The sequence below is a fragment of the Oncorhynchus gorbuscha genome, linkage group LG20 (assembly GCF_021184085.1).
Source record: "Oncorhynchus gorbuscha isolate QuinsamMale2020 ecotype Even-year linkage group LG20, OgorEven_v1.0, whole genome shotgun sequence".
Lineage (NCBI taxonomy): Eukaryota > Metazoa > Chordata > Actinopteri > Salmoniformes > Salmonidae > Oncorhynchus > Oncorhynchus gorbuscha.
Window position 1 is genome coordinate 7,632,577 of NC_060192.1, and position 19,826 is coordinate 7,652,402.

The 19,826-nt window shown below is 44.9% G+C and overlaps 1 protein-coding gene across 1 annotated transcript in view; it reads right to left on the reverse strand.

The window, feature by feature from the left end:
• The window catches only part of LOC124007058 (G protein-coupled receptor kinase 6-like), a 31,360-nt gene extending 11,534 nt beyond the window's left edge, over positions 1 to 19,826 (reverse strand). The window contains exons 1-10 of the mRNA XM_046317335.1: positions 19,415 to 19,826; positions 6,535 to 6,624; positions 3,259 to 3,371; positions 2,730 to 2,807; positions 2,544 to 2,641; positions 2,280 to 2,372; positions 2,108 to 2,171; positions 1,786 to 1,926; positions 1,441 to 1,631; positions 1,138 to 1,175 (exon numbers count right to left, since the gene is read on the reverse strand). Coding sequence (XP_046173291.1) covers positions 1,138 to 1,175; positions 1,441 to 1,631; positions 1,786 to 1,926; positions 2,108 to 2,171; positions 2,280 to 2,372; positions 2,544 to 2,641; positions 2,730 to 2,807; positions 3,259 to 3,371; positions 6,535 to 6,624; positions 19,415 to 19,466 — 958 coding nt within the window. The 5' untranslated portion in view covers positions 19,467 to 19,826. The remainder of the gene's footprint in view (positions 1 to 1,137; positions 1,176 to 1,440; positions 1,632 to 1,785; positions 1,927 to 2,107; positions 2,172 to 2,279; positions 2,373 to 2,543; positions 2,642 to 2,729; positions 2,808 to 3,258; positions 3,372 to 6,534; positions 6,625 to 19,414) is intronic.

Sequence of the window (19,826 nt, forward strand, 5' to 3'; positions counted from 1 at the left end):
ATATTGAAGTCTTTGGCCTGAATGCCAAGCGTCACATATGTGGAGATGTTTTCAGTGGCAGGAACTGGGAGACTAGTCGGGATCGAGGGAAAGACGAACGGAGCAAAGTACAGAGAGATCCTTGATGAAAATCTTCTCCAGATCGCTCAGGACCTCAGACTGGGGCGAAGGTTCACCTTCCAACAGGACAACAACCCTAAGCACACAGCCAAGACAACGCAGGAGTGGCTTCGGGACAAGTCTCTGAATGTCCTTGAGTGGCCCAGCCAGAGCCCAGACTTGAACCCCGATTGCTCTCTGGAGAGACCTGAAAATAGCTGTGCAGCGACGATCCCCATCCAACCTGACAGAGCTTGAGAGGATCTGCAGAGAAGAATGGGTGAAACTCCCAAAATACAGGTGTGCCAAGCTTGTAGCGTCATACACAAGAAGACTCAATGCTGTTAGCACTGCCAAAGGTGCTTCAACAAAGTACTAAGTAAAGGGTCTGAATACAGAATGATTTCTGTTTTTATTTTTAAGAAATTGCAAAAATTACTAAACCAGTTTTTGCCTTGTCATTGTGGGGTATTGGGTGTAGATTTTTTCCCCCTATTCAATGTAATCCAATGTTGAATAAGGCTGTAACAAAATGTGGTAAGGGGTGAAGTGAAGGGGTCTGAATACTTTCCGAATGCACTGTAGATGAGGGAAGAAGTAGGATGTTTTTGGCAGGTGACATTTGCAGAGTGTGTGTATCCTGTGAGGTAGTTACTAATTACAGTGGTATGGTTGATATCATCTACAGGTGCCTCCAACACACTGCCAAGTTTGGAACAGGTGCAAATAAGTTGATCTAAATATATACTAGACCTGCTTATCACACACTGTTAACTTACTGATAGACCAACCGTTTTTGTGAAAAGAAAATCTGAAATGACGTCACCAGGATATCCTGCTTGGGGAAACTTTACTCTGCATCGATGGAAGCGTGATCTGATCTGGGCGTGAAGCACAGATAAGGTTGCGACGGAGGTGCAACTTTCAACTTTTGGTTGGTGTGTTTATCTGACTGGATAATAATAATTATGCCCCCCACCACCACTTCTCAAACCAAAGTTGCGCTCCTGGATTGCGATATCATTCAAGTGTGCCTACCATTGTCATCCAGAAGTATGTTCTCCGGTTTTAGATCCCTGAAACAAAGAAAAACAGTCAGTACAGTGCCTTTTCAATGTCACAATCTGTTTTAATCTGGTTGTGTTCCAGTTCTCCACCCTTTTCCAGAAGTGTGCAAGAGGTGGGCAAACAATTTCTCGCACAGATTTACAATGGGGGGGGGGGACTCCTTCCAGTCAATACTTACACCAATCCTATGCTTTTAAATCCATGAAGGGGAGTGTGCGAGGCCACACTTCTGGAAAAGAGTGTAGAATCAGGACAGAGCCCGTGTCTACTGACCTGTAGACAATGTTCATCTGGTGGAGGTGGTGGAGACCACAGCAGACCTCAGCAGCATAGAACCGAACCCTGGCCGGCTCCAGGCCTGGAGGACCAATGTTATAGATGTGGAACCGCAGGTCTCCTCCGTTCATTATGCTTAGCACCAAACAAAGAGATTGTTTGGTCTCATACGCATACGCCAGACTCACCTAGAGATAGAGTTATGGGAGGATGGAGGTGAAGAGAGGACATAGATAGACAAAAAGAAAAGAGGGGATGAGGGAAAAAGGATGGAAAGAAAGAGAAGAGGATGGAGAGAGAGAGAGAGAGAGAGAGAGAGTCCGATTGTGTGAAGAACCCTACCACAAATCTGCTGTTGAGATTTTCCAGTATCTGTTTCTCGTTGAGGGCCATGGCCTCTCCTCTCCTCTTCTTCATGTGAGTCTTCTCCAGCTTCTTACACGCATACATCTTCCCAGAGGCTCGCACCTGGCATGCCCACACCTGGGGGAGAGGGGAGGAAGCGAGAAAAGGATGGGGAGGCGGAGATTGTATGAGCTGAATCCTCACGATCAAAATTGTAGTTAATAATTTGGATCTCAAGTTGGATTTGGGCTCTATCTTTTCAGAGTTTTGATTTCTCTCCAAAACTTTGTGAAAAGAAGTGTAGTGAAAGAAGCCTAACCTCTCCGAAGCCTCCCTTGCCCAGCATCCTGTACTGTCTGAAGGTGTGTTTGGTAACGGGCTTTCTGGTGGGAGAGAAATACACAGTTAGTGGCTGGGTGTCAAGCACGTGGGGACATATCTCACTTAGTTTGATTACTCAGTCAAACACACACCCATCCATATGCACTGACCTCTCTACCATCTTCCATTGCAGAAAACGCTCAAAGTACATGCTCTGCAGGTACTGAAGGAAGGGGGCACCACTCAGGAACTCATGGAGGTCACTGTGATCACACAGTGAAAGAAGGGTGAATTACTTCGCAGCACACACATTCACATTCACTCATGTGTGGGGTAAGATAGTGGAGGGAAGGGTGAGAGCAACATGGGGAAGGTTGGAGTAAGAGGGAGGTCAGGGTTTAGAGATCTGTGGTTAGGATAAGGGTCAGACTCACTCTGTGCAGTCAATGAAGATGTCTCTACCGTGCCACACCTCCAGACTCTCTCTGCACTTCTTACCATAGCTCTCCACATCCTGTACACACTCAGACGACTGGCAGGAGAACATACACAGTTATTTAGCACAAATCTAATGTCAGAAATCAACCTTTAGTGTGTGTGTGTGTGTGTAAAGACGGTACCTGTCTACTGAGGAACCTGTTAATGATTTGCATGCCAAAACTCTTCCTATCTTCATCTGATTGCACCTCATACTCCCCCTGTAAAAATTCAAAGACATCTGCACTTGTGATTCCTGTTTTGTCAACATGAATTTTGAAGATCCCCGTCTAGTATCTGTCACTGATTGCTTGATCGTTCTTCATGAACGACCCAGGTCACTAAATCTCAGCATGCCATTGAATCCAGGCCAATAAGGAAATACAGAGAGATCTGAATAACACAGTTATTTATAACCCAGTAGACATAAGACGTCTTCTGCATACCGTAACATACTTTACATTTCGAACAAAGTTATCATATTAGAACTCTTTGCTGGCCGTGCGCCCAAAACACACACCCTTCGGAAATATGGCATCACCTTGCTATGACACAGGTCTTTCAGCAGAGTGTACTTTAACATCAGCTCGCAGCATTCAGTCGGATCATCTCCCCCAAAATGGACCATACCACCTCCTTTATAGTGAATAAGGCCTATATAGTGGATCGTACCATTTTGTCCAGTAGGGAGTTGCAGTGCCGTAGCTCAGGTTTGCTCTGACAGAAGAGACAGAATAGTTGTCTGCCAATAGGCTGCTTCACACACAGACTGGAGTAGTCTCTCGCTGAAACAAACAAATTGCAAACATACAGTATTACACATACAAAACTTGCACTCACACACACACACATAGACACACATACACACCAGGGTTGTGCTCAATTCATAATTGCATAATTCCTGTAGGTTCATGCTCTACAACATCCGCAGAGTACGACCCTGCCTCACACAGGAAGCGGCGCAGGTCCTAATCCAGGCACTTGTCATCTCCCGTCTGGATTACTGCAACTCGCTGTTGGCTGGGCTACCTGCCTGTGCCATTAAACTCATCCAGAACGCCGCAGCCCGTCTGGTGTTCAACCTTCCCAAGTTCTCTCACGTCACCCCGCTCCTCCGTTCTCTCCACTGGCTTCCAGTTGAAGCTCGCATCCGCTACAAGACCATGGTGCTTGCCTACGGAGCTGTGAGGGGAACGGCACCTCAGTACCTCCAGGCTCTGATCAGGCCCTACACCCAAACAAGGGCACTGCGTTCATCCACCTCTGGCCTGCTCGCCTCCCTACCACTGAGGAAGTACAGCTCCCGCTCAGCCCAGTCAAAACTGTTCGCTGCTCTGACCCCCCCAATGGTGGAACAAACTCTCTCACGACGCCAGGACAGCGGAGTCAATCACCACCTTCCAGAGACACCTGAAACCCCACCTCTTTAAGGAATACCTAGGATAGGATAAGTAATCCCTCTCACCCCCCCCCCTTTAAGATTTAGATGCACTATTGTAAAGTGACTGTTCCACTGGATGTCATAAGGTGAATGCACCAATTTGTAAGTCGCTCTGGATAAGAGCGTCTGCTAAATGACTTAAATGTAATGTAATGTAATGCATTGAGAATGCGTCATAAGTCATTTTGAATTGAAGTAGTAAACATGATACAGAATTTCAAATGAAGGCAATAGAACTGAATTCAGTGAAATTAATTGAAATTCAAATGCCTCTTCTATTGTATATTAGGTGAAGTCTATACAAATATACATATTGTACATAAAACATCAAACATGTCATTATATACAGTTGAAGTCAGAAGTTTACATACACTTAGGTTGGAGTCATTAAAACTTGTTTTTCAAACACTCCACAAATTTCTAAAACTATAGTTTTGGCAAGTCGGTTAGGACATCTACTTTGTACATGACACAAGTAATTTTTCCAACAATTGTTTACAGACACATTATTTCACTTATAATTCACTGTATCACAATTCCGGTGGGTCAGAAGTTTACATACAATAAGTTGACTGTGCCTTTTAACAGCTTGGAAAATTCCAGAAAATTATGTTACGGCTTTAGAAGCTTCTGATAGGCTAATTGACATAATTTGAGTCAATTAGAGGTGTACTTGTGGATGTATTCCAAGGCCTACCTTCAAACTCAGTGCCTCTTTGCTTGAAATCATGGGAAAATCAATAGAAATCAGCCAAGACCTCAGAAAAAATATTGTAGACTTCCACAAGTCTGGTTCATTCTTGGGAGCAATTTCCAAACACCCTGAAGGTACCACGCTCATCTGTACAAACAATAGTACGCAAGTATAAACAACATGGGACCACGGAGCCGTCATACCGCTCAGGAAGGAGACGTGTTCTGTCTCCTAGAGATGAACGTACTTTGGTGTAAAAAGTGCAAATCAATCCCAGAACAACAGCAATGGACCTTGTGAAGATGCTGGAGAAAACAGGTACAAAAGTATCTATATCCACAGTAAAACGAGTCCTATATCGACATAACCGGAAAGCCTGCTCAGCAAGGAAGAAGCCACTGCTCCAAAACTGCCATAAAAAAAGCCAGACTACGGTTTGCAACTGCACATGGGGACAAATATCATACTTTTTGGAGAAATTCACTCTGGTCTTATGAAACAAAAATAGAACTGTTTGGCCATAATGACCATCGTTATGTTTGGAGGAAAAAGGGGTAGGCTTGCAAGCCGAAGAACAACATCCCACCGTGAAGCACGGGGGTGACAGCATCATGTTGTGGGGGTGCTTTGCTGCAGGAGGGACTGGTGCACTTCACAAAATAGATGACATCATGAGGAATTAAAATGATGTGGATATATTGAAGCAACATCTCAAGACATCAGTCAGGAAGTTAAAGCTTGGTTGCAAATGGGTCTTCCAAATGGACAATGACCCCATTGTGGCAAAATGGCTTAAGGACAACAGAGTCAATGTATTGGAGTGGCCATCACAAAGCCTTGACCTCAATCCCATAGAGCATTTGTGGGCTGAACTGACAAAGCGTGTGCGAGCAAGGAGGCCTACAAACCTGACTCAGTTACACCAGCTCTGTCAGGAGGACTGGGCCAAAATTCACTCAACTTATTGTGGGAAGCTTGTGGAAGGCTACCTGAAACGTTTGACCCAAGCTAAACAATTTAAAGGCAATGCTACAAAATACTAATTGAGTTTAAGTACACTTCTGACTCACTGAGAAAGTGATGAAAGAAATAAAAGCTGAAAGAAATATACTATTCTCTCTACTATTATTCTGACATTACACATTCTTAAAATAAAGTGGTGATCCTAACTGGCCTAAGACAGGGAATTTTTGAATAGGATTAAATGTCAGTAATTGTGAAAAACAGAGTTTAAATGTAGTTGGATAAGGTGCATGTGAACTTCCGACTTCAAATGTACATGCATATGAAATATTGTTGAACGAATAGATTTTCAGGACAAAACCTTAATGTATGATCAAGGAAAACAAAACCTGTATGTGAATATTCTAAGTTATTATATTTCAGTAATCACTTACATTTTGTTCAATATGGGAAAAATGATACATTTCCCAGAATGCATTCGTTTAACCCTCAAGTTGACCCTGATGCCTTACATTTATTTTTCAAACAAATGAAATGGTTGGTGGAAATATAATTGGCTATTAAGTTTCAAAGAGCATATGACATTTCTTTTATAGAGAAATGTTATATATTCTTTGTTATCTGGAAGTGTGACCTGTCGGATTCAATGAAACTCTCATGTTCAACAATTCAGTGGAATTTCTTTGAATTCTTTGAACCAAATGAAATTCTACTTCCTGACATTCAAATTCTACATCCTGTTGGGTGTGGTCAATTCAAATTTCAACTCATGAGTCAATTCCAAAATTATGAACGGAGCACAGCCCTGATATATATATATATATACACACACAAACAAACACACACTGACCGATGGTGTTGCCCAGCTCCATACACTGGCTTATGTGAGGGAAGCGTAGCATCCTTCTCCATTTCCAACTCCTGCCTTGTCCTTGTCCACCTGGAGAGAGATGCAATAGGGTAGGGAAGAATGAGAAGACATTTGATTTTACAGCTGAGCTGTCGTAGTATACTATTTTTCTTACCCAAAAGCATGCAAGTTTATTCAACCCTTTGGTTTATGCATTGTGTGTGATATGTTAACAGGGGGCTTCAGAAATAAAGTAAATAGATAAACAATATCAGCAGTAAGACCAAAACATCTCACATTTGATAACTGGACAGATTCAGGCTTCTAGTTGAGCAGTTACAACCTTAACCTGAAGGTCTTTGCTCTGTTTACCTTTTCGTTCACCTCAACACACTGGAAATAGATTACTATCAGTCTGTCAACAACAGCCTTTGTTCCAGTGTGTGTGTGTGTGTGTGTGTGTGTGTGTGTGTGTGTGTGTGTGTGTGTGTGTGTGTGTGTGTGTGTGTGTGTGTGTGTGTAGTTTCCTTGTCAATCAGGTTCCAGCCCTGGCATCCATCCATTCCAAAAGAGAGATCTATAAATAGGTCTAGGAGCAGGAACAAAGCCTATGGGTCCACATACAGTAGCACTGCATCAAAATGTAGCACTGACCAGCAAAATGTCCCCACTTGTCTGAAAATTCTAGTCCCCACAAGGATAGTAAAACAAAAAAAACACACACTCACAGTGCAAAAAATAGCTGTGTCCTGCTTACAGTCCAACCTGTTTTGTGACCTCACGCAAAATCCCAACATTAATGTCTCACAGAATGGAAAAACAAAATATAAAGTCATCTTTTGATGTGTGTCACCTTAATTGGGGAGGACAGGCTCGTGGTAATGAGCCATCCTCCCCTCAGCAGCCTCCACTGGTGTCTACAGTATCCCTCGGGGAGGGTATATACCCCAAAAAAGCGGATGTTGGAGAAAAAGCAAATAAGAAGCGTTATGTATGTTATATGAAATAGACACACTTTTTTTGGGCAGACTGAACTAATTAGCAACAGTCTGAGTTCGTAGACCTTAGGTCAAAACATGCAAGGTCAGTTGGAAGGAAAGGCTTGGTTGAACACAAAAACAATAATTAAAAGAAACGTGTCATTTCCATTAGTACTTTAACAGAGGAAAAACAACCGTTGTGGATGTTACAGAGTCTGAAATAGACATTTGAATCTTAAACATTTCTTGATAAAACTCTATCACAACACATTTGTTGTCATTTGGAATGTTTTTAAAAAGTCCTGTCGAAGGCATAGTATATTAGGATTGCATACTTAACATGTACCCTGGATAATAGACTGCCAGGCACCACACCCTAATAGGTCCTTTTTTTCTCTTGATGTATTTAAAAATGTACCTTTACCAGTTAAATAAAACATTTAAAAAATATTAAAATGTTTCTGAAATATTGTAACAAAGCATGCAAATAAGACCATCGACGTGCCTATACCGCTAATCCACTTCTCAGGACACTGGATGATGTCAGAATATTTTGCTTGCATTTGAAAAGGACACTATCTAAAAAAACAGTACTGCCATATATGACAAATATATTTCAGCATATATTTTCCAAGAGAATCTTAGCTGGAACCCATCGTTTTCAAGATATCAACAATTTGCTTCAGTAAAAGTCTGAAGAACATGGTGCATTCGGAAAGTATTCAGACCCCTTGACTTTTTCCACGTTTTGTTATGATGTTGGAGTGGGGGACTGTCCTGTCCCAGTATTCTGCCCTGGACCTCAAGTTACATCCCTTCGCCGCCTTCCCCCATCGCCTCTATGCCATGGAGAGGAACTACGATGTGGGGAATCGTGAGCTCCTCACGGTGAAGATGGCGTTGGAGGAGTGGAGGCACTGGCTGGAACAGGGTGGAACATCCGTTCATTGTTTGGACCGACTACAAGAACCTGGATTATCTCCTCCCCGCCAAGCGTCTCAATTACAGGCAAGCTAGTAGCGCCCTGCTTTTCTCCCGGTTAAACTTCTCCCTCTCATACCCACTGGGATCCAAGAATGCCAAGCTGGATGCTCTGTCACGCCGCTATAGCCCCACGGCTACAACCCCGGAACTCGAGACCATCCTTCCCACCTCGTGCCTGCCGATTGCGTTCAGCTGGGGAATAGGGAAGCAGGTTCGTGAGGCTCAGCATTCCCAGCAGAACCCTGGGGGGAGGCCCAGATAACCGGATGTTTGTTCCTGACGTGGTCCGCTCCTCGGTCCTGGAGTGGGCCCACTCCTCTGTCCTGGAGTGGGCCCACTCCTCGGTCCTGACGTGGTCCGCTCCTCGGTCCTGGAATGGGTCCACTCCTCCTGGAGTGGGCCCACTCCGCGGTCCTGACGTGGTCCGCTCCTCGGTCCTGACGTGGTCCGCTCCTCGGTCCTGGAGTGGGCCCACTCCTCGGTCCTGGAGTGGGCCCACTCCTCCAGGCTTGCCTGCCACCCAGGCTCCCGCTAAACCTGGCCTTCACTGCCTGGTGACATCATTGTAAATAAGAATATGTTCTTAACCTTGCTCTGTGGCGCAGATATCCTCCGGGTTCCACCTCGACTTGGAGACGACTCTTCACTGCCTGGTCTCCGCCAACCCCACCATCTGGAGCCAGCAACTAGTGTGGGTCGAATACGCCTGTAACACCTTTCCTTGCTCTGCCACGGGTCTCTTGCCCTTTGAGTGTTCCCTGGGTTATCAAACCCCACTCTTCCCTGAGCAAGAGCGGGTGGAGTCCTGCAAGCTTTCCCCTCGGGTTTATCAGTCCTTTCCCCATCTCCAAGGTCATTAGCCCCTCTGCTGTTCATCTTCTGTTGCCCTGTACCCTCCTTATACATCCAACTTTTCATGTGTCTTGAATCCCCCGCTAGGGACATCCTGGACCCAGGCCTCATCACTGATTTCCAACGCCGGCACCCCGGTCAACCACTCATGTGCCCAGGTAGAACGCCAGGTGGCGCTCCTAGAGGGAGGTTACTGTCACACCCTGATCTGTTACACCTGTCTTTGTGCTTGTCTCCACCCCCCCTCCAGGTGTTCGCCCATCTTCCCCATTATCTCCAGTGTATTTACACCTGTGTTCTCTGTTTGTCTGTTGCCAGTTTGTTTTGTTCGTCTAGCCTACCAGCATGTTTACCCTTGCTCTTGTCTATTTCTAGTTCCTGTTTTCCCGGTTTCACCATTCTGCCTGCCCTGACCATGAGCCTTTTGATCATGCCGTTCTGTACCTTGTCACACCACACTGGATTATTGACCTCTGCCTGCCCTGACTCTGAGACTGCCTGCCGTTCTGTACCTTTTGGACTCTGATCGGGATTACTGACCTCAGCCTGCCCTTGACCTGTTGTTTTGCCTGCCACCTGTTCTAGTAATAAACTTTTGTTACTTCGACACTGTCTGCATCTGGATCTTCCCTAAAACATGATATGTTTAACAATTATTTTGGTTACTACATGACTCCATATGTGTTATTTCATAGTTTTGATGTCTTCACTATTATTCTACAATGTAGATAATAGTACAAATAAAGAAAAACCCTTGAATAAGTAGCTGTGTCCAAGCGTTTGCACTGCAATCTCCCACAAAGCAGGGCATGGCCTGTAGCCGGTGGCGACATATTATTCAGGGTCATGTTTAACTAAAAACTAAAAACGAATAATATATAGATTTTTTTGCATGTAATTTTGGTATTAATACGTGTCACATATCAGTTTACAAAAGCTGCATACAAACATTTGTATCTTTTAGCTTTCTTGAGTAAGTCAGCTCCAAAATACAGGTGTTTCAGCCTAACTCAGTGCTTCTGTGGTGGGGTAGCCAACGGAAAATATGGTGTGTAGAGGTTGGTAATGTTCTCTAGTTGCGCCGTGATTGGCTCAGTGTTCTGTCACTCATGGGGACACGTCGCCGCAAAATGTAGACCTAGAAAATTCAATCCCCTTGGGTGCTGCCATAGACCTACATTAGAAGTGCCCATCCAAGAAGACTCAAGGTCATTGGCCACAGATAAAATTATGTCAAATCACGTTATATCTACCGTGGCTTTGATTGGACTGACCATGTCATCACACTTTCAAAATCTTTGCGAGCAAGCTAGACAAGCAGTCATGCATCAAGTAGGCAATCTACTGGCAAATCTTTTTCAACCCTATAACCCTATCAATTATAGATAAAACATATCGGTGCCTATTGGCCATTGGACATAAACATTACACAACAACTTGGAAATCGCAAATTCAACAATGAGTGCTGAGGTGCCACCGCAGCCCCGGGTTTAATCCCAGGTTGTGTCTCAGCCGGCTGTGACCCGGAGACCCATGAGGCGGCGCACAATTGGCCCAGCGTTGTCCGGGTTAGGAGAGGGTTTGGTTGGCCGGGATTTCTCATGCTCTAGCGACTGCTTGTGGCGGGCCAGTGGCCTGCAAGCTGACTTTGGTCATTAGTTCGACAGTGTTTCTTCCAACACATTGGTGCTGCTGGCTTCCGGGTTAAGTGAGCAGTGTGTCAAGAAGAAATCCGTAGGGGAGTTGCAGCGATAAGACAAGTTCATAACTACCACTTGGATATAAAAAAGGGGGGTAATGCCATGGGCCAGAAAAGTTTTAATACATTGGCCATGCTGTTAATCCAGCATGACTTCTGCCACGTTCAAAACAACTGGAAACTCGCAACTGGGAAATCTCAGACTTCAGTGAGTTCAAGACAACTGGGAACTCGGATAAAACTAGCTCAGACTGGGAAAATACGGGAAATAATTTTGAACAGTCATCCATCTCGGAATTACAAGTCAGGATTTCGGGCCTCTGTCTAGAGCCCACAATAATCATAATCACAAGTTAACTACACATGGTTGATGATATTACTAGTTTATCTAGCGTGTCCTGCGTTGTATATAATCGATGCGATGCGTATTCGCGAAAAAGGACTGTCTTGCTCCAACGTGTACCTAACCATAAACATCAATGCCTTAAAATCAATACACAAGTATATATTTTTAATCCTGCATATTTAGTTAATATTGCCTGCTAACCTGGCTCGTTGCGAACTCTGTGAAGACTATTTCTTCCTAACAAAGACAGCCAATTTTGACAAACACGGGATGATTTAACAAAAGCGCAATCGTTGCACCAATGTGTACTTAACCATGAACATCAATGTCTTTCTTAAAATCAATACACAAGTATATATGTTTAAACCTGCATATTTAGCTAAAAGAAATCCAGCTTAGCAGGCAATATTAACCAGGTGAAATTGTGTCACTTCTCTTGAGTTCATTGCACGCAGAGTCAGGGTATATGCAACAGTTTGGGCCGCCTAATTTTGCGTAATTATGACATAACATTGAAGGTTGTGCAATGTAACAGGAATATTTAGACTTATGGATGCCACCCGTTAGATAAAATACAGAACGCTTCCGTATTTCACTGAAAGAATAAATGTCTTGTTTTTGAGATGATAGTTTCCGGATTCGACCATATTAATGACATAAGGCTCGTATTTCTGTGTGTTATTATGTTATAATTAAGTCTTTTGAGGCTAGGTTTTAGAGAAATGTAATCATTGAATATTGTAAGAGCTTTCATTGTCTGCTTATATGCCCCCAAGCCACAAGACTGCTGAAAAATTAATCAAATGACCACCTGGAGTATTTACATTGACCCCCCCCATTTGTTTTTACACCACTGCTACTCGCTGTTTATTATCTATGCTTGGTGGGGAAAACAAACCAAAAATGTGGGATGCATGCCAACAAAGCCACTACACAAAACAACACTAAACAATACATTAATTGCACTATAACGGTGCCCACAAACTGTTAGGGCCTACATAAAACTGGCCCAGCAGCAGAGTCCCAACAGCAGTCCCAGCACCTTACCGCTGCTACACCTGGCTATCAACAGAGCCTTGTCTGGCAGTGAAACAGTTCATTCTGCCTCATTTACTGCCTTTAAAAAAAACATAGCTGATATGGCTGACTTGCTTAAACAAATGTGCTTTCTACTGACAATTGAGATGTACAAACTATGGCATAAGGGGACGACAAGCAAGACGGACGTAGTCAATACATTTACATTTACATTTCAGTCATTTAGCAGACGCTCTTATCCAGAGCGACTTACAAATTGGTGCATTCACCTTATGACATCCAGTGGAACAGTCACTTTACAATAGTGCATATAAATCTTAAGGGGGGTGAGAGGGATTACTTATCCTATCCTAGGTATTCCTTAAAGAGGTGAGGTTTCAGGTGTCTCCGGAAGGTGGTGATTGACTCCGCTGTCCTGGCGTCGTGAGGGAGTTTGTTCCACCATTGGGGGGCCAGGGCAGCGAACAGTTTTGACTGGGCTGAGCGGGAGCTGTACTTCCTCAGTGGTAGGGAGGCGAGCAGGCCAGAGGTGGATGAACGGAGTGCCCTTGTTTGGGTGTAGGGCCTGATCAGAGCCTGGAGGTACTGAGGTGCCGTTCCCCTCACAGCTCCGTAGGCAAGCACCATGGTCTTGTAGCGGATGCGAGCTTCAACTGGAAGCCAGTGGAGAGAACGGAGGAGCGGGGTGACGTGAGAGAACTTGGGAAGGTTGAACACCAGACGGGCTGCGGCTGGCCGCGTTCTGGATGAGTTGAAGGGGTTTAATGGCACAGGCAGGGAGCCCAGCCAACAGCGAGTTGCAGTAATCCAGACGGGAGATGACAAGTGCCTGGATTAGGACCTGCGCCGCTTCCTGTGTGAGGCAGGGTCGTACTCTGCGGATGTTGTAGAGCATGAACCTACAGGAACGGGCCACCGCCTTGATGTTGGTTGAGAACGACAGGGTGTTGTCCAGGATCACGCCAAGGTTCTTGGCGCTCTGGGAGGAGGACACAATGGAGTTGTCAACCGTGATGGCGAGATCATGGAACGGGCAGTCCTTCCCTGGGAGGAAGAGCAGCTCCTTCTTGCCGAGGTTCAGCTTGAGGTGGTGATCCGTCATCCACATTGATATGTCTGCCAGACATGCAGAGATGCGGTCGCCACCTGGTCATCAGAAGGGGGAAAGGAGAAGATTAATTGTGTGTCGTCTGCATAGCAATGATAAGAGAGACCATGTGAGGTTATGACAGAGCCAAGTGACTTGGTGTATAGCGAGAATAGGAGAGGGCCAAGAACAGAGCCCTGGGGGACACCAGTGGTGAGAGCGCGTGGTGAGGAGACAGATTCTCGCCACGCCACCTGGTAGGAGCGACCTGTCAGGTAGGACGCAATCCAAGCGTGGGCCGCGCCGGAGATGCCCAACTCGGAGAGGGTGGAGAGGAGGATCTGATGGTTCACAGTATCGAAGGCAGCCGATAGATCTAGAAGGATGAGAGCAGAGGAGAGAGAGTTAGCTTTAGCAGTGCGGAGCGCCTCCGTGATACAGAGGAGAGCAGTCTCAGTTGAATGACTAGTCTTGAAACCTGACTGATTTGGATCAAGAAGGTCATTCAGAGAGAGATAGCGGGAGAGCTGGCCAAGGACGGCACGTTCAAGAGTTTTGGAGAGAAAAGAAAGAAGGGATACTGGTCTGTAATTGTTGACATCGGAGGGATCGAGTGTAGGTTTTTTCAGAAGGGGTGCAACTCTCGCTCTCTTGAAGACGGAAGGGACGTAGCCAGCGGTCAGGGATGAGTTGATGAGCGAGGTGAGGTAAGGGAGAAGGTCTCCGGAAATGGTCTGGAGAAGAGAGGAGGGGATAGGGTCAAGCGGGCAGGTTGTTGGGCGGCCGGCCGTCACAAGACGCGAGATTTCATCTGGAGAGAGAGGGAGAAAGAGGTCAGAGCACAGGGTAGGGCAGTGTGAGCAGAACCAGCGGTGTCGTTTGACTTAGCAAACGAGGATCGGATGTCGTCGACCTTCTTTTCAAAATGGTTGATGAAGTCATCTGCAGAGAGGGAGGAGGGGGGAGGGGAGGAGGATTCAGGAGGGAGGAGAAGGTGGCAAAGAGCTTCCTAGGGTTAGAGGCAGATGCTTGGAATTTAGCGTGGTAGAAAGTGGCTTTAGCAGCAGAGACAGAGGAGGAAAATGTAGAGAGGAGGGAGTGAAAGGATGCCAGGTCCGCAGGGAGGCGAGTTTTCCTCCATTTCCACTGCCGGGTTATTCCTCCCATTTCAGAGTAGTCTGTCCCCTCGGCTGCCCGGAGCCCTGTTCTGTGAGCTCGCAATGAGTCATCGAGCCACGGAGCGGGAGGGGAGGACCGAGCCGGCCTGGAGGATAGGGGACATAGAGAGTCAAGGGATGCAGAGAGGGAGGAGAGGAGGGTTGAGGAGGCAGAATCAGGAGATAGGTGGGAGAAGGTTTGAGCGGAGGGAAGAGATGATAGGATGGAAGAGGAGAGAGTAGCGGGGGAGAGAGAGCGAAGGTTGGGACGGCGCGATACCATCCGAGTAGGGGCAGTGTGGGAGGTGTTGGATGAGAGCGAGAGGGAAAAGGATACAAGGTAGTGGTCGGAGACTTGGAGGGAGTTGCAATGAGGTTAGTGGAAGAACAGCATCTAGTAAAGATGAGGTCGAGCGTATTGCCTGCCTTGTGAGTAGGGGGGGGAAGGTGAGAGGGTGAGGTCAAAAGAGGAGAGGAGTGGAAAGAAGGAGGCAGAGAGGAAAGAGTCAAAGTTAGACGTGGGGAGGTTAAAGTCGCCCAGAACTGTGAGAGGTGAGCCGTCCTCAGGAAAGGAGCTTATCAAGGCATCAAGCTCATTGATGAACTCTCCGAGGGAACCTGGAGGGCGATAAATGATAAGGATGTTAAGCTTGAAAGGGCTAGTAACTGTGACAGCATGGAATTCAAAGGAGGCGATAGACAGATGGGTAAGGGGAGAAAGAGAGAATGACCACTTGGGAGAGATGAGGATCCCGGTGCCACCACCCCGCTGACCAGAAGCTCTCGGGGTGTGCGAGAACACGTGGGCGGACGAAGAGAGAGCAGTAGGAGTAGCAGTGTTGTCTGTGGTGATCCATGTTTCCGTCAGTGCCAAGAAGTCGAGGGACTGAAGGGAGGCATAGGCTGAGATGAACTCTGCCTTGTTGACCGCAGATTGGCAGTTCCAGAGGCTACCGGAGACCTGGAACTCCACGTGGGTCGTGCGCGCTGGGACCACCAGAGTAGGGTGGCCGCGGCCACGCGGTGTGGAGCGTTTGTATGGTCTGTGCAGAGAGGAGAGAACAGGGATAAGCAGACACATAGTTGACAGGCTACAGAAGAGGCTACGCTAATGCAAAGGAGATTGGAATGACAAGTGGACTACACGTCTCGAATGTTCAGAAAGTTAAGCTACGTAGCAAGAATCTTATTGACTAAAATGATTAAAATGATACAGTACTGCTGAAGTAGGCCAGCTGGCAGTGGGTGCGTTGTTGACACTACACTAATCAAGTCGTTCCGTTGAGTGTAATAGTTTCTGCAGTGTTGCTATTCGGGGCTAGCTGGCTAGCTAGCAGTGTTGTTTACGTTACGTTGCGTTAAAAGAACGACAATAGCTGGCTAGCGAACCTAGAAAATCGCTCTAGACTACACAATTATCTTTGATACAAAGACGGCTATGTAGCTAGCTATGTAGCTAGCTACGATCAAACAAATCAAACCGTTGTACTGTAATGAAATGAAGTGAAAATGTGATACTACCTGTGAATGCGACCGGGTTGTTGAGTTCTATTCAGAAGACGTTGGCTAGCGTTGGCTAGCTAGCAGAGTCTCCTACGTTAAGGACGACAAATAGCTGGCTAGCTAACCTCGGTAAATTAAGATAATCACTCTAAGACTACACACTCTAAACCTAAACAACACAATTATCTTGGATACGATGATACGAAGACAGCAAAGACAGCTATGTAGCTAGCTAACACTACACTAATCAAGTCGTTCAGTTGAGTGTAATAGTTTCTCCAGTGCAGCTAATCAGTGGACGTTAGCTAGCTGGCTAGTGAAGACTACGTTAGGACGGCGAAATACGATAATTACGCAATTATCTTTGATACAAAGACGGCTATGTAGCTAGCTGAGAAGAAATTGCTAAGATTAGACAAATCAAACCGTTGTGCTATAATGAAATATAATGAAAAAGTTATACTACCCGCGGGAGCGAAGTGCAGATGCGACCACTCGCTCCAACCGGAAGAATACAGGACTTTAACTATTTGTTCAGCAGTTTTGAAATGTACAGCGATAGAATTCAGAACATGGGCCGTTCTTACAGTGTACAGGTCAGAACCGTACGATAAATAAAGGGGGCCTATAAACAGACATTGAAAGCTCTTACATTATTCGATGATTACATTTCTCTAAAACATGTTATAGGCTACACGTGCACCACCAAGTCAGAACATTAGGTGAAATTAAGAGGTGAAAATAGACTAAATTATTAGGCTGAGACACATTGAACGCCGTTTGGATCTTTGTGTGTCGAAAAGGATACATGTCATATAACATGATTTGACGCGTTAAATAAGATTTTCATTTGACAGGCCAAATAACACAATTCTATTATAGAAGGTTGTGTGTGCTGGATTTGCACGTACAAGCCAAACACCACCACTACTATCAGTAGCACTGTCAAAGCAGCACACCGGCCACAAACAATGTGTTTACTATACCGCGTTGGTGAAAACAGACCAAATGATTAGGGTGAGGCACATGGGCTTAATAACAAGCTTACTACACAACATACACTAGGTATTACTTTCTTAACTACGGTATACATATCTCTCTGGCATCCTACATACTTTGTCCTTTGACAGCTGTTTGGTCTTGGCCATAGTGGAGTTTGGAGTGTGACTGTTTGAGGTTGTGGACAGGTGTCTTTTATACTGATAACAAGTTCAAACAGGTGCCATTAGAAGAAGTTACCGGTCTGTGAGAGCCAGAAATCTTGCTTGTTTGTAGGTGACCAAATACTTATTTTCCACCATAATTTGCAATTAAAAATCCTACGATGTGATTTTCTGGATTTTTTCTCTCTCATTTTGTATGTCATAATTGAAGTGTACCTATGATGAAAATTACAGGCCTCTCTCATCTTTTTAAGTGGGAGAACTTGCACAATTGGTGGCTGACTAAATAGTTTTTTGCCCCACTGTAGCTTCCGTCCCTTTCCTCGCTCCTCCCTTTGCTTGAACCAGCAACACAACGACAATTAGCGCGCGCTAACTAGCTAGCCATTTCACTTCGGTTACACGAGCCTCATCTTGGGAGTTGATAAGCTTGAAGTCATAAACAGCGCAATGCTTGACGCACAACGAAGAGCTGCTGTCAAAACGCACGAAAGTGCAGTTTGAATGAATAATAATAAATAATAATAATATGCCATTTTTACGCGCCTGCTTCTGCCTACCACTGCTCAGTCAGATACTTAGATACTTGTATGCTTGTATGCTCAGTCAGATTATATGCAACGCAGGACACGCTAGATAATATCTAGTAATATCATCAACCATGTGTAGTTAACTTTTGATTATGATTGATTGTTTTTTATAAGATAAGTTTAATGCTAGCTAACAACTTACCTTGGCTTACTGCATTCGCGTAACAGGCAGTCTCCTTGTGGAGTGCAATGAGAGAGAGGCAGGTCGTTATTGCATTGGACTAGTTAACTGTAAGGTTGCAAGATTGGATCCCCCGAGCTGACAAGGTGAAAATCTGTTGTTCTGCCCCTGAACAAGGCAGTTAACCCACCGTTACTAGGCCGTCATTGAAAATAAGAATGTGTTCTTAACTGACTTGCCTAGTTAAATAAAGGTTTTTTTTTAAAGAAATTTTTAAAAGTCAGAACCGTAGAATAAATCAAATCAAACTTTGTCACATGGCGCCAAATACAAAAGCTGTAGACCTTACCGTGAAATTCTTACTTACAAGTAGAGGTCGACCGATTAATCGGAATGGCCGATTAATTAGGGCCGATTTCAAGTTTTCATAACAATCGGAAATCGGTATTTTTGGGCGCCGATTTGCAGATTGTTATGAAAACCTGAAATCGGCCCTAATTAATCGGCCATTCCGATTAATCGGCGTTTGTATTTGGCGCATGTGACAAAGTTTGATTTGATTTATTCTACGGTCTGACTTGGTGTACAGGGAGAAAAATGTAAGAACTGTTCATATTCTAGAACTGTCCATATTCTGAGTTCTGTCACTGTACATTTCAAAAGTTCTGGTCAAATAGTTACGTTGACTACGTCTGTCCTAGTTTGCTCATTATAATGGCTTAATTCGAAATTATGGATGGGCTCTTTTCCACTCGTCATTCCCTTATGCCAGGGTTTGTACATCTGAATTGTCAGTGGAAACCACATTTGTTTAAACAAGTAAGCCATATCAGCTATGCTTTTTTTTAAAGGCAGTGTAATGAGTCTGAATGAACTGTTTCGCTGCCAGACAAGGCTCCTTCACTTCATCGTGTTGAAAAGAAAACTCTGCTGTTGGGACAGTTTTATGCAGGCCCTAACAGTTTGTGGTCACCTTTATAGTGCAATGAATGTATTGTTTAGTGTTGTGTAGTGGCTTTGCTGGCAAAAAAAAGACGTTTTTAATTTACCCCACCAAGAAATACATGCTAAAATCGTAACTGCCTGTAGCCTACTGTAACTCCCCTACTCATATGTGGCAACACAACAGCATTGTAACGGAGGTGTAAATAGGCTATGTTTTTCTAAACTTCTTAAAGGAATATACTGTACAACTAACTGTAGACGCATCATTACTGACTTCCATGGTTAAATAAAACGAATGCATAAAGACAGACATGTTGACAAGTGACAACTAGAAGAAAACATGTTTTCCCGAAGAAAATGTTTTCTTGCTTCTATATGGTAATGGAAGAAGTAGTTTTTCCTATATATTTCTTACCTTCCCTGGCACTGATGAGTGCGCTGTTTGCCGCCATACTATCTATTTCCATTGTTGCAGAGTGATGCGGACTGGAACAACTTTCGTTTTTCTCTCCTTTACCTTATTCAAACCATCCGTCTGCAATGACAGATTTAACTACCATCCATTCTACTGATAACGCGCATAGCCTGGTTCTCGTTCTCATGCGGAGATAGATTCCACAAAATGGGAAAGTGTTTCTTAACCAAATACCGATCTAAAAACGCAGTAGCCTACCCTACCCTAACATAAACTTGTTTCAAAAGTGGGATAAAGTAGGCTGGGCTAAAGCGTTCGATCTGTCAGAGTTTAGGCCTACAGTAACCGACCAAACGAATACAGGTGCACTGGCAACGGCATCACAGGTAGGGTACAAAGGGTGGGGTAAGTG